At 49.7% G+C, this 13,072-nt stretch overlaps 1 protein-coding gene across 1 annotated transcript in view; it reads left to right on the top strand.

Moving 5' to 3' along the window:
* Positions 1–8,254, top strand: part of pigs (GAS2-like protein pickled eggs) — a 207,039-nt gene extending 198,785 nt beyond the window's left edge. The window contains exons 2-5 of the mRNA XM_075685051.1: positions 1,395–1,502; positions 2,572–2,665; positions 3,084–3,165; positions 3,788–8,254. Coding sequence (XP_075541166.1) covers positions 1,395–1,502; positions 2,572–2,665; positions 3,084–3,165; positions 3,788–5,075 — 1,572 coding nt within the window. The 3' untranslated portion in view covers positions 5,076–8,254. The remainder of the gene's footprint in view (positions 1–1,394; positions 1,503–2,571; positions 2,666–3,083; positions 3,166–3,787) is intronic.
* Positions 8,255–13,072: the final 4,818 nt, after the last annotated feature.

Genomic DNA, 13,072 nt, shown 5'->3' with positions numbered 1-13,072 from the left:
GAACAGAGAAAGGAGGGCTGCAGTGTGCGAGATGCTGCCGCTGCTCTAGGAGCCACGCGAGCTCCACTGTGGCGATGAGGGAGACGAATACGCGGCGGGTTATTAATGGCGCAAGCATGCTGGCAAAGCCCGCGGTCGGCGCGCGCGCGGGCGCCGGCATTGACAGCTGCGGCGGTGTGGCGCAGGAAGGCAGCTTGCATGCCGCCGTCGCAGCTGCGCGGCCTGCGTTATAAGCGGAGTTCATGAAAATGCGTACGAGCGAAGCTTCTCGCCATCGCCGACTGACGGGGCCCCTTCTCCCGCTCCTCTGCCTGGAACCGATGATCCTTCACTTTTGTCTTCGATCGTTGTCGCCTCGACGAGTCTGTGGCCGGAAACGGTCTGGTCATTACTTTCTCTGGCGCCATCGCCGATCAGATAGATACGCACCTAAGGCTTTATGATGGCTTGCGCTGCAGGAGGAAAAGTCACAAGGAGGACCGACCGGCGGAAGGATGAAAACAAGTCATTCGTTCTGCTTTGCATTTACTTTTGTTTTTTCACTTCCTTTAGGAGAGGTAGTGAGAAATGCAGTTTTTGCTCACTGGAGATACTTAACACGGAACTCGTTCTTCACTACCGATTCCCATACAAGAACGGCGAGAAAGGAAAATGAGTAGAAATAAAATGAAACAACAAGGTTGACAGAAAGGAAAAGTTGAAGCTGCTATGGTGTTGGCGCGTAGGACAGGTAAAGTGGAAAGGCGTTTGGGGGAAACCTGTATGTGGCAACGCGCTTAGAGTGATGATAATTATGGTATGGGGGGGGGGGGGGATGGTCACGAATGCTGAGTTGTGTCCCGGTGCTTTCATGAAATGCCTGGTCATAGCACGCCGCCATTCTGAATATCTCACAAGGGAAATATTGAACTCGCGGTTTCCGCCTGTGTGAAACGCTTTCTCCGTTTTATCGACTTTCACCGGGGCTGCGGCAGTTGCTTTAGGTGCATATCTAACGTTATTAAAAACCTTCGAGCCACGATTCAGCTCATTTATGTGCAGTAGGATTAAAACGTAAGAATTACTAAGACGACAGCTTACTAAAGTCATGCGCGACTTGTACGACAACATTCACTGCCAGGGATGCACACTTGTCAAACGAGGGAAAGCTCAGCGCGAAAACCAACGTCTTGACAGGTGTCAATTGTTGCCCTGGCGAAGAGGAGTACCCTCACCGAAATGTTGGCTTCGCCATTAGTCTTCCCTTGTTCATCCGTTGTCGATCACTCGAATTTTCCATATTTTGTGACGCTTTTATGTTTGTGTTGTTTGTCATTTCCTGCCAGCTCATCATTGTTACCGCTATAGAGAGTGTGTTCGATTTCTGAGCGTTGCGTTCCATGTGTGTCGTGCAGGTCGTGGACCTGCTGAACAGGTGTACCTGCCCGTCTCAGTTCCCGATGATTCGAGTCGCGGACGGGAAGTACAGGATTGGAGACACCAAGGTGCTCATCTTCGTACGGGTGAGTATATATTCAGTGTTGAACGCGTAAACATTGGAAACGGACAGCAGCCGTGGCTTGGCCGTCTTCAGTACTTCTGAAGTTGGTGCAATGGAGTGCGACGTGTTGCCTGCTTTTCAGAGAAAGAACTGGTGGAGCAAAGACAGACAAACGTTCGAAGTAACTGTCTGATTACCCTCTAAAGGGTGTACGGTAGATGATAAGGTTCTCTCGGAGCAAGCCGGTATAGTGTTGATACTGGCATAATGACGTATGCGAGACTTTACGTATGAGCATCAGCCGTGGAGGTCATCTTAACTTAGCGCCGTGACTCCGAGCTTGTATACTGGCGCTATAAGGACCAGACGTCTAGAGTTCCAGGAACTCACAAACTTATGTGAGGTTCATCTTCTGTGTCGAGCACGAGGTCGCGGGATCGAATCCCGGCCATGGCGGCTGCATTTCGATGGGGGCGAAATGCGAAAACACCCGTGTGCTTAGATTTAGGTGCACGTTAAAGAACCCCAGGTGGTCAAAATTTCCGAAGTCCTCCACTACGGCGTGCCTCATAATCAGAAAGTGGTTTTGGCACGTAAAACCCCAAATATTATTATTATTATTATCTTCTGTGTCGCATATCGTGTGCACTGCGGGCTGGCCCTGGTTATGTTTTGCTTGTGGCCTCTGTCTCCTCTTCCTCCGTCTCTCTCTCTCTCTCTCTCTCTCTCTCTCTCTCTCTCTCTCTCTCTCTCTCTCTCCCTCCTTGATGGCTCTGACTCTTTACGGACTGTCGTGCAAATGGGACAGCTTGACGATGCAGCATATTGTGTGTGTGTGTGTGTGTGTGTGTGTGTGTGTGTGTGTGTGTGTGTGTGTGTGTGTGTGTGTGTGTGTGTGTGTGTCTGTCAAGCACCTTAGCTCTTCCTTAATTTTCACAAGGACTGAGGCACAATGTTGCAGGCGCGCGAGAACTTGTGCCTTTCGTTTTTTGCTGGGTTGCTGCATCAGCACAGTTTCTTTGTCAACTGGAGCGCCAACTGGACCTGATCGCTTACGACATTACCTTTCCACGTTGTGCTTCTCCTCGCAGATACTCCGCAGTCACGTGATGGTGCGCGTGGGCGGCGGATGGGACACGCTGGAGCACTACCTCGACAAGCATGACCCCTGCCGGTGCAGATCAGGTGAGCGTCGGGCGGGCAATCTCTCCACGCGATCTACTGCGTGATACTGCGTGATACTGCGTGATATTGATAACGGGTGCGATGCGTGTTCCTTTTTTTTTTTCTGCATACAAGGTATCCAAGAAATTCGGGAGTGACTTGCGCTTTCTGTACTAGAATACAGTAATAACATATATTCGTGTGTTGAAAGAATCCTCGTGCCATGGTATTGGTGCGGTAGAGGGCACCAATCTATCATCACTTCGTTAAACTGTTTAACAAAATTAAGTATGGGGGCAATCTTTCGAAGGTTTGCACGCAAGGCATGTAGGAACAATAGAGCTAATTCTGCTCTCTCTGTCACAGCTTCTGCCGGAGAAAGTTAATTGGCCCAATAAAGTGAGGAAACCTTCTTGTGTTTCGTTTTTCCTTTTTACAGGCCACAGGACATCGACTTCGGCAAAGCTGACCATGACTCCCGGGAAGGGTGGCAGTCCAACCATGCAGGTCACATACAATAGGTCAGTGCTGCATACCTAAACTCTCTTCTTGTACATTTGGATGTCGGGTCATAACTTTGTAACACATACTGCGTCTGCCGGTGTGTTCCTTGTGACGATATGTCAATCAACAAATGTTAGTTCATTTGAGACATTGATCTAGCAAATATAGCAATTATGGGCCCGTTTGGCGCACAGTGCAAACTTCTGTTGCGGTCCGATAAGCTTACACTTAGCAGCAATATTTGTTATAAACGGGTGTAACGATTGAATTGTTGCTTCCTTTCGTACTTCGCCGAGAAGTGGCTTCATAAATAAATAGTTCAAAAATTCACAAGGAAAACCCGTCCACCCATTTATCCGTCACCAAGAGGAGTGGCTTTTGTTCGTGCTGATAACGACACTGTGCGTAGAACGTGAGGCGCCTTAAATGCAGGGCAGGATGGCTCAGAGCATTTCCTAACACCCTCAGCCGCAACCCGACAATAACCGTTACCTTCTGCGCACTAAATTATCGTTTCACGCGACTTGATGCGCTAATGCAGAGACGCTTGCGAAATAATTGCAGCAGAAGTTCTTGATACCGTAATCGCATCAGGCTCACTTCGCAACACTGACCATCTCGTCCCTTATTCTTTCGCAGACCTCCCGCACCGAGCTACCCCTACGGGAGCACGTCGCCGCTGATGTCACACAGGGGCCTGCCGCACAACAACTCTCTCACCGGCGACCACGACCGAGACCTGACCCCATCGAGGATATCACACTGCAGCGACGACTCGACCAGCTCGAGCAGCGGCGGATGCGGAGTGCCCGCCGACAGCAGCAGCGAGACGTCCGAGGGCGAGTTCGCCAAGACACCCGGCGGATCCCGCAAGTGCTCGCCGCGCAAGATCGCCAAGACCGGGAACGTCACGCCTCAGCCGGGAGAGTTCGGAAGCCCCAATGGCTCCGCCTCCTGGAAGATGGGAACTCCGGACCGACCCGACTCTGCCGGAGGCTTGCCGCGCTCGCACGACGTCATCGACAGCGGCGCTGCGTCAACGGACGAAAGCTATGCGTCGTCCGCTTCGCCCACCGCGTCTCCCGCCAAGACGAACGGAACGACCTCTTCTCCGAGGCACTCGATCTCCGGTGCTGGGTCCAGACAGACTCCCCCACCGCCGGCGTCGTCCGCCAAGTCCAGGATTCCCTACCTCGCCACACCCCACCGGGCCACGAGCACGGAGAACCTGACCACAAACGGATCCACGTCCCCTATTCCTCCACACCATCAGCAACAGCAGCTGTCCAAGCAGCACCAACAGCAGCAGCCAACGACCAACGGGCGCGTCCGGCAGTCGTCGACTCCGCCCAACCCTAGCGCCAGGCGTCGTTCTGTGGACGCCGGTCTGGCCACTCTGCCCCGCTCCCGGTCACACAGCAGCGAAGGGAGCATGATTGCCGACAAGGGCTTCCTCACGCGAGGCGTTCCGGGCCGCTGCTCGTGGAGGAGTCCGCCCCCGGTCCGGACCTCACCGCGATCCGGCGCCTCCGATGGCGCCGTCAACAAGACCTGGGCCTTCCGGCAGCGCGGTTCTTCGAGACCCGCCCTCACGCCGGACCTGTTCACCGAGCCCGGCTCCAAGAGGAGCGTGGTCCACTCGAGCCCAACCAAGTCGCAGAGGCCCAACGTGATATCGCCCCTGCTGCAGGAGCTGCTTCGCGAGAAGGACCTCGACTCGGACGACAAGATCCTGAAGAAGATGGAGTTCATCGTCAACCACTACCGCTCGCGTCTGGACAGGGGCGAATGCGGTGAAGCCAACGGCAGCTCCACCCTCCCCAAGGCCTCCCACACGGCACCCACGTCACCTGACAGCTTCTGCAGCCCGCCGTGTCGGAGGCGAGGCTCCAAGATTCCCATGGCTACTTACTACGACAGGGACTAATCCAAACTGTTGTTTTGAAGACTCTCTGCTTAGAACTGCTGTCCGCCCCGTTGTGTGCCGAAAGATCATCGGTGCTATTGCGGGTTCGGGACAGTTCGAAGTGGGAAAAAAAAGACAAGTTTGCCAACACGACCGGCCCTCTCTGACAGGCTGGAATGCCGCCGTCGAGAATTGCTTTCCTCCTGACAAGAGGATAAGTTGTTAGATGCTGCAAGAGAGCGCTCCTGCATGGCCTGTTATAGAGAGTGATGATTCACACGGTCTTACAGAGCTGCGGTTCGCGGGTTGTCGTGCGAGTTGCAGAGTTTCTTGACAACGGGAGGCGCGCAAGGCGGGTGAAAACTTTGAGTTTGGCATCCCAACAACATTTTCTTCGCGTGCACGCAACACGCGAGGTCCACCTGTAATCACAGCTATAGTTAACAACTCGCAACAAATCCACCTGTTGCATTGCGCAGAGGTGAAAGGAAAAAAAAAATAAGAAAGAAAAGGCACGCGCTGTTGTTTCGGGCGGAAGCGCTGCTCGGAGCTGAAGTTCTTTTTTTTTTTCTTTCACAAGATCAAACTTTATAGCGTTACCTGAAAATGAGGCTCGTACGAATATAGCAGTAGTCGTACCAGTCCGAGTGTTGAGCGCGAGTCTGGACAAATACGAAGGTACAGTCGCCGAAACGTTTTACGTCATAGGACGACCTTGGGAATGAGGCGAAACCCAGCAAGAACGTGGTCGTACAATGATAATAAATGCGCTCAGGAGCTTTTCAAACACGCGACAGATTAACAGTGTAGATATATTTTTTAAAGTCTATTTTACCCGACACGACCTAGCGCAGCAGTATAGGGACCGCGTTACTCTCGAAACTTCGCATTAGCGGAGGGAAGGAGAAATAGAAGTGGCAGTTAGTGAAATGTCTGGAGAGAGAACACCGGCGTTTAGCTATTTCGACACGCTTGAGAATAAGTAACATGGCATTTAACAGAACGACGCTGTCCGAGACATCTTTAAAGGTCACTTTGCTGGCTGGTTCGGTGCGAGTACAGCTTCCAATACTGCCCCCAAGGAGGGGCGGATGGGTATTGGTGCAAGATGTGCTTTTCTTTTAGATATATTGTTCGAGACGAGTGCCATGCATGATGTGCGTGAAGAGTTTACGAAGAGTGTTTGTATATTTGTTTTTTTTTTTTGCTTTCGCTGAAGCAGCAAGACAAATGGCAGCGCGCTTGTTTTGCTCTTTTGTTTGTTACGGTCATTCTATTCATTATCTCTCGGTGTTCGCACAAGCAGCTGGTTTTATCTTTTTTAATCTGTATAGCGTTGCAATCGGCATCACATCGGACCCAGGCGCACATCTTGAAAATGGCTCGGAAGTCGTGCGTCTCGTATAACGTGGTCCGCTTTCGTTGCTTCTTCTAGTCTGCAGGATATAAAACACAGACGCACACAGGCCGGTTTCCTTTGAGACCAACGCAACTATACGTGATTTGGGAAGTTACCGCAAAGGGCACACGAGACTTCAAGAAAGGTACAACACGAGGCGGTACCCATAAACGTGCCTACTTTTGAAGTAACGCAACGTGGCAGAGTGTGGGTGTAGGCGTGGTCTGTGACCCACACTCTGCTACGTCACATTCCTTCTAAACTAGGCGCGTTTATGTGCACCGCCTTGTGCTGTCCCTTTGTTCAAGACTCCTGTGTTCTTTGCGATAACTTCCCAAATCATGGATCACCGACTGGCCTACACCCACACTCTGCTGTGTTACCAACTATAAACTTTCACAATGAGTATGAGGCTTCCATGTTCGCTGGCTCCTACGCCCTTAATTGTTTGTTGCCCTGTAAGAATTCTATTTACAAACTGCTGACATCGCATGAGGAACGTCTGTCGACAGCCTTTAGATTGAGGTCGAATGAGAGACGTAATGAAAGGTGAAGATGGCAGCAGACGCGAACGGCGAACGAAACAGAAAAAAGTGTTTGTGGGAAGATGAAAACTTGGAAGTGGCCAACAGGGGTACCGAACGAGGGAATGTCCAGCCCGGAGACAACGCTTCGACAAGGAGCACCTGTATCCCTCAGGACCCTGACGAAGACAAGCACCCTTTGTCGAAACGTTGTCCCCATACCGCGGATTTTCTTGTTCTCCCGCTGTCGATCGCTATGCGAATGTGGTGCAATCGTGCGTGAAGTTTAATGATACGAGATAACTGTAGCTGCCGGTAAGTACTGCAGCTATCAATTTGATAGCTTCAGGGTAGTCACGCTTTTTCTTTCGCGGCGTGTCAGCGCTGCACTACGCACCGCGAGACAGTGACAAGTGTTCCTGCATGCAGTGCATGTTTCTGCAGACCAGGCATGGGCAACCGCAGCACACGTTTCCCATTCACAAACGTTGATCAGTTGTTGTTCCTCAGCATGGAACCCCTAGTGTATTGCCGTCACTGCAGCTACGCTAGATGTTACGGCGTATGCTGAACTAAATAATGCTGAACAAGATAAACGCAGACATTCGGCACTGTCTGTTGGTTTGAACAAGGTAGACAACGTACAGCCGAGTTCATTGAATGGGGATTCCGCAAGTCTTCGAAGCCGAGTTTGGCTTCGTAAGTCGAGATTTCTTCGTTAATTAGAAGTGACTGAAAGGTTTCCTAGCTTTAATTGACGCCCGGGTCGTTTGGCAGCTGTTGTACTGACTACACCTTGATGGGGTTACACCGGACGTTACCTTAAGGGGAAAAAAAAAAAACGAGTGTACGATAGGCTGCGTAACGGATGTTTAGATGTTTATTAGACCGCTGAATCCAACACGCGCAACTGACGCTGCAGTCATTTGTACATAATAATAATTGCGAATGTTTAGGTGAGGAGGAGCACTGGCATGTGCGGAGGTGTAGATGGCACATTGTGAGAAGACGTCGCTTACTGTTGGCGCGCGTTCGACAGCGCGCTCAATTTGAAGTGCTATACATTGTTACTTAGCTTTAAAAAAAAATTTTAAAAAGACACGCCCACACGCCAGACGCCGTGTTTGGGTAAGCACGCCATCAAAAATGATGTAACAAAGTGTTCTTTTTTTTTTTTCTAGGAACTGTCAACTTGGTCATTGTTGTCGGTATGCTTTGTCGTTGCCTATACCTCAGCTAAAATGTTGTAAATAAAAGTTCTGTTTTTAACAAAAGAATGTCGCATGTCTCTTGTTCACTGACGCGCATTATTGAAACACGAACAAGCCAAGTGAACTGTAGAACACGTCCTGGTATTTCCACGATCACTGGGCGCTAAACACCGAAGGGACACTAAAGCGTTAATTTAGGCTAATAACAAAGCTATAGGCATTGGTACCAGACCTAGCTTCTACTGTAGCAGAGCCGCTACATTTACTGTCCTAGGAGGCTCGGTAAGACGCAAAAACGAAAGTGTCGCACGCCAACCCTGAAATTGCTTACCGCAACCTCTGGCAATGATGTCACAGATTTTGTCAGCCTCTGCTTGTGTCTATGTAACTGTCTATTCTCAAGTGTTTATTCTAGAGGAGGACTGACATTTCAATGTGAAGGACCGAAATACTCAACCTAGCATATTTTGAGCACTTCTTCCTTCGTCAAGACGGCCTAAATACGAAGATACACATCGGTATCGCAAGGTGATTGATGTCTGTGACGTAACATTGACGTACTGGTGTTGATGTTTCGGTGAGTAATTAAGGAAAGAGAAACTTGTCCTTTTTCCCCAACTAGTGATAAACCTTTTCCTGCGGAATGGACGCAAACAATCTTCAGAAAATGCTTTACCATATTACGAAAGGATCTGGGGTTCCTCATTAGTGTTCTTTTAATAGGAAGCCTTAGCTCGAGGCCGACTCCGATTACCCTGTCCAAATACATGTAAAACGCAGAAATACTTTTATGAGACAACGGCCGGACCAATTCGCAATAAATTTGTTGCATTTGAAAGAGAGAGAGAGAGCAGCGTTTTGATTTATGGCACAGAATATTTTGCAGAAATTCCCCGGAAATTGGTCAATAATAAAGAAGTTGATGCATGAAATTCAGAAATGTGTAGCTGCGCAAAAAAAAAAAAAGCACGTGTTCCAAACTCGCGCGTTCCACACAACAGTGGACCGCACTGTACACCGATTGTAACGTAACGCTCCGCAGTGCAGGCACTCTTTGTTTACAAACACGCGGCTCGCCCACGCGGCGCGCTCTCCGAGAGCGGTGCGAAACTGCGGCACTCCGCTGGGTCGAGATGAACGGCCGCGATTCGGAGGCATAAAACGGGTGCGTGCGGCTTCCGAGGGGAGGGGGAGGAGGCGCGCGGCGAAGAGGCGCAGGGTCCGGGAGGCCCCGCGGGCGGGGGGGGGGGGGGGGGAGGTTATAAGGCGCGCAGTCGCGGCACGGGGTGTAGTATTTGGAACCCGAGGTCGTTGGCACGGCAATCACGGCCTGGGGCCCGGACCCCCAAAAAAACGCCCCGCCCTCCGAGGGTGCCCCGCGACTTGCCCGTCCCAACGCCCGTGACCAAACAATCGCTGCTTGCGCTGCCGCTGGGCGGCTTTGGATAGCTTAATCCCGCGCCTCTTAAAGCTCGTGGTCGAGAGGAACTGTGGGGTTCGCGACGTCACTGCGAGGAGAGGGCGACATTCGCCCTTTAATAGTGAGAAACTGGGCACAGCCTTGAGTCCGCCAGTTGAAATTTCTGACACCCAAGTCGAATGTGAGTCGAAAAAGAAAAGTGAATCAGTCAACCATTCAATCGATCAATCAACCAAATGAACTCTTATTTGTCCATGAGATACGTCGCCGTATTGCAGAAGAAAGCTGCACACTTCAGCTTAACAAGCCCCAGGCTCCAGGCATGCGATAGGGGAGAAAAAGTTATGCAGAACGAATTCCCGATGTTTGTCTATGTAAGTGAAGCTTTGTTGGTTTTGGAGACAGATTACGACGTGTCCATGGTTTGGGATCGTCTAATATTATTTGTTATTATTATTATTATTATTATTATTATTATTATTATTATTATTATTATTATTATTATTATTATTATTATTATTGGATCTTTCGAAGGGTCGCCAAAGACAACTGAGAGAAAAGGTCTTTTGCAGTCCCTTTTACATACGTCTGAAGATGCCATTTGCCTCTGTCTGGATGCTTAGTAGTTCAGAGTATCTTTTTCCCAGTTACTTGTGAAACGCAACCTTTTTTGCTGCTATCGGAAAACCCCGTGCACTTGAATTTCAAATAGCTCGCCGCTATGCAGAGGCGTCGTAAATCACGTGAGTGAACTAAGAACGCGTACCGCACAGCCTTCTTTAATCAAGCGCCACAGTCGTGGACCGGAGCCGATGATATACTCACGAGAGTTAAATACGCGAAATGGGCGCAGGATGTGTGGCCCTAATCAGGCACTATATAACCCGGTGCAATACGATACGACATCAGCATGCATTTGCGAAGTTTATGGAGTTAAGAAGTGGAAATGGAATGTTCAAAGTGCGGAAGGGATGCTAAGAAGTCTTCCTTCTATATATTTCACAAAGGTGCGGATACACCTGTAGAACAAGAGCGGTTTGGCTGAGATGCATCGCCGCAAAAAAGTAAACAGCACAAACACGTAGAAAAAAAGATATTCGTGAAAAAACAAGATACATCCGGGAAACTAAATTATAAAAAATGAGGACTTGGATTATGTGCCACAGCGTAGTTGAAATGAAATCACTGTCGCTTCTGAACTAGAATAAAGACAGTTTGTAAAAGGTAAACTAGGGGTTGCTAGTTAACTAGATTACTTGGCGATGGTTAGCAGTCTTGGCGTTTAATGTGTAGTTTGCTATAATGTTGTGGTTGGCTACAATAAAAGGTGTCGGTGGCTACAACAATATTTAAAATGTAAACCATCGCTCGTACTGCGCGTATGAGACGGTTTTCTTTGTCCATGTCTTTTCGTGCTGCGTTCTCCACAGCTACCATGCAATGAAGCACTAAAAGGCATTTCCCAATTTGCAGTAACAATTCTGACTTTGTCGAGACGTGCATACAACGGAGTACAACATGTCAACGTAATGCGACAGAACGTATCAGATGACAAAGCGGGCCTTCAATCCGGATCGCAGATCGGGGACCAAGCAGCGCCGAGTCGCTGAAACACAAGATCACGAGTTATAGAATCATATATGCACAAGCATCCATGAAATCCAACTGTCTGAGTAGTTGGTTGATGATGAGCGACTTTGTGCGTACGAATAAGGAAGTGAGATACAAACATAACGTACAGCGCTGTATGTCACATGTCTCCTTGCTCTTTTATGATGCGTCGCAAGTTATGTTCGAAAGCGACACACATCTCATCATACCAGTTTCTGAGTAACAAGACCGGCGCCCTGGCAACATCCGTTGCTTAGCGCGAAAAACCATGCGCGCATTAATACAGATTTTCAAGTGCACCAGCCTCTGTGACGATTTACAGTCCTCCCCTGCATAATCCCGAGTGGATGCAGCGTTCCCTCTCTCCCTATTTCCACCTTCGATTCCTCCTTTCCCTTACCCCATCTGTAAGGTAGCAAACCGGCGCTCAATCGTTTGACTTCCTTGCTTTCCTTTTCCTCTTCTTGCGGTATCTCTCTCTCAGTATATATATATATATATATATATATATATATATATATATATATATATATATATATATATATATATATATAACGACGTACGCAGACGCACGTTCTTCACTGTCGAAAGTTTACGGCTGGGGTGCCAGCCTTCGCCAGCCTGTATATATATTTGCCATGCGCTTGTTTTCCAACAGACATGGCCCCTTCTCGACACTACTATGTTATTTCAAAGCACTTCGTCTTCCCACGTGGGCCAGATGCGGCAAAACGTTCTCGCCAACAGCAGCGCCAAAGAGAGAGAGAGAGACAAAAGGAGAGGAGGAGGAACAGAAGCACGAAGTGAACCACAAACAAAACAAAAACGTCATTGGGCGAGAGGGCGCGCTTTCTAATTGACGAGACACAGCAGCTGCCTAGCTCTGTAGCGTGGCTTCGCCGCACTTTAAGCAGAGGGTAGATTTTTTTAAATGAAAGCAACAAAAGAGGCGAACATTTCCCCGCACCGAACCGGGACTTCTATATCCGCACTGCCATCTGCAGCTTTCTCTAAAATAGATAGAAAGGGTGGGTCTTCGAATCGTCCCCCTTTTATCGGGAAATGTCTGACTACCGCTCTTGATTGGCCAAGCTAACCCCGGCGACAAGGGGGAGAGCCGTACGTTCCACCCGACTCTTCCATCCACCACGTGCCGAAGCGTATAATCTCTGTGGAACGGGACCGAATATCTAATCAGCAAGCAGAAAAAGACGAGGAGTAAACAAGACACAAAGAGCTGCGGCAGGGGGGGGGGGGGGGGATAAAAAGTATCGACGAACAAAACGAGCACTCCCGCTTTCAAAATAGGCATCCGGACCCTCTCTCCAACTTGCGATTATCTGTGGCATACCGTGGAGAAAGATAGAGAGAGAGAGAGAAAGAGATGAGAAAGGGGGTATACGACAAGAAAGGGGAGAAGGAAGGTCGCGCTGTACGTCGAAAGAGGAGAAGCGCGTTCGCGATGGCGCAGCATTGCATGAACCGCGTGCTGGTCCCCGCGCGGCACGCGCCCGGAATAGCGTCTCGAAGAGACACAACAAGGCGTCTTTAGGCTTTTATTTCTTTTTTTTTTTTTGTATTAGGCTTGCTTTGCTTTCCCTCATGCCTGTACGAGGATGGAATGCCGCACCTCGTGTGTCGCGCGCGCGACTCGCAGGCAGGACGCATGTACGACAGTGAACGCGCGCGCCTTGTGCGTCGTGTTTCTGAACGCGCGACCGTCGCGCGCGCGCGCGTTTGTGTGCGTGCGTGCGTGTGTGTGTGCGTGCGTGTGTGTGTGTGTGTGTGTGTGTGTGTGTGTGTGTGTGTGTGTGTGTGTGTGTGTGTGTGTGTGTGTGTGTGCGCGTGTGTGT

This window comes from Dermacentor variabilis, chromosome 3, assembly GCF_050947875.1.
Source record: "Dermacentor variabilis isolate Ectoservices chromosome 3, ASM5094787v1, whole genome shotgun sequence".
Taxonomy (NCBI): Eukaryota; Metazoa; Arthropoda; class Arachnida; order Ixodida; family Ixodidae; genus Dermacentor; species Dermacentor variabilis.
This window is presented reverse-complemented; position numbering and strand designations above follow the sequence as displayed.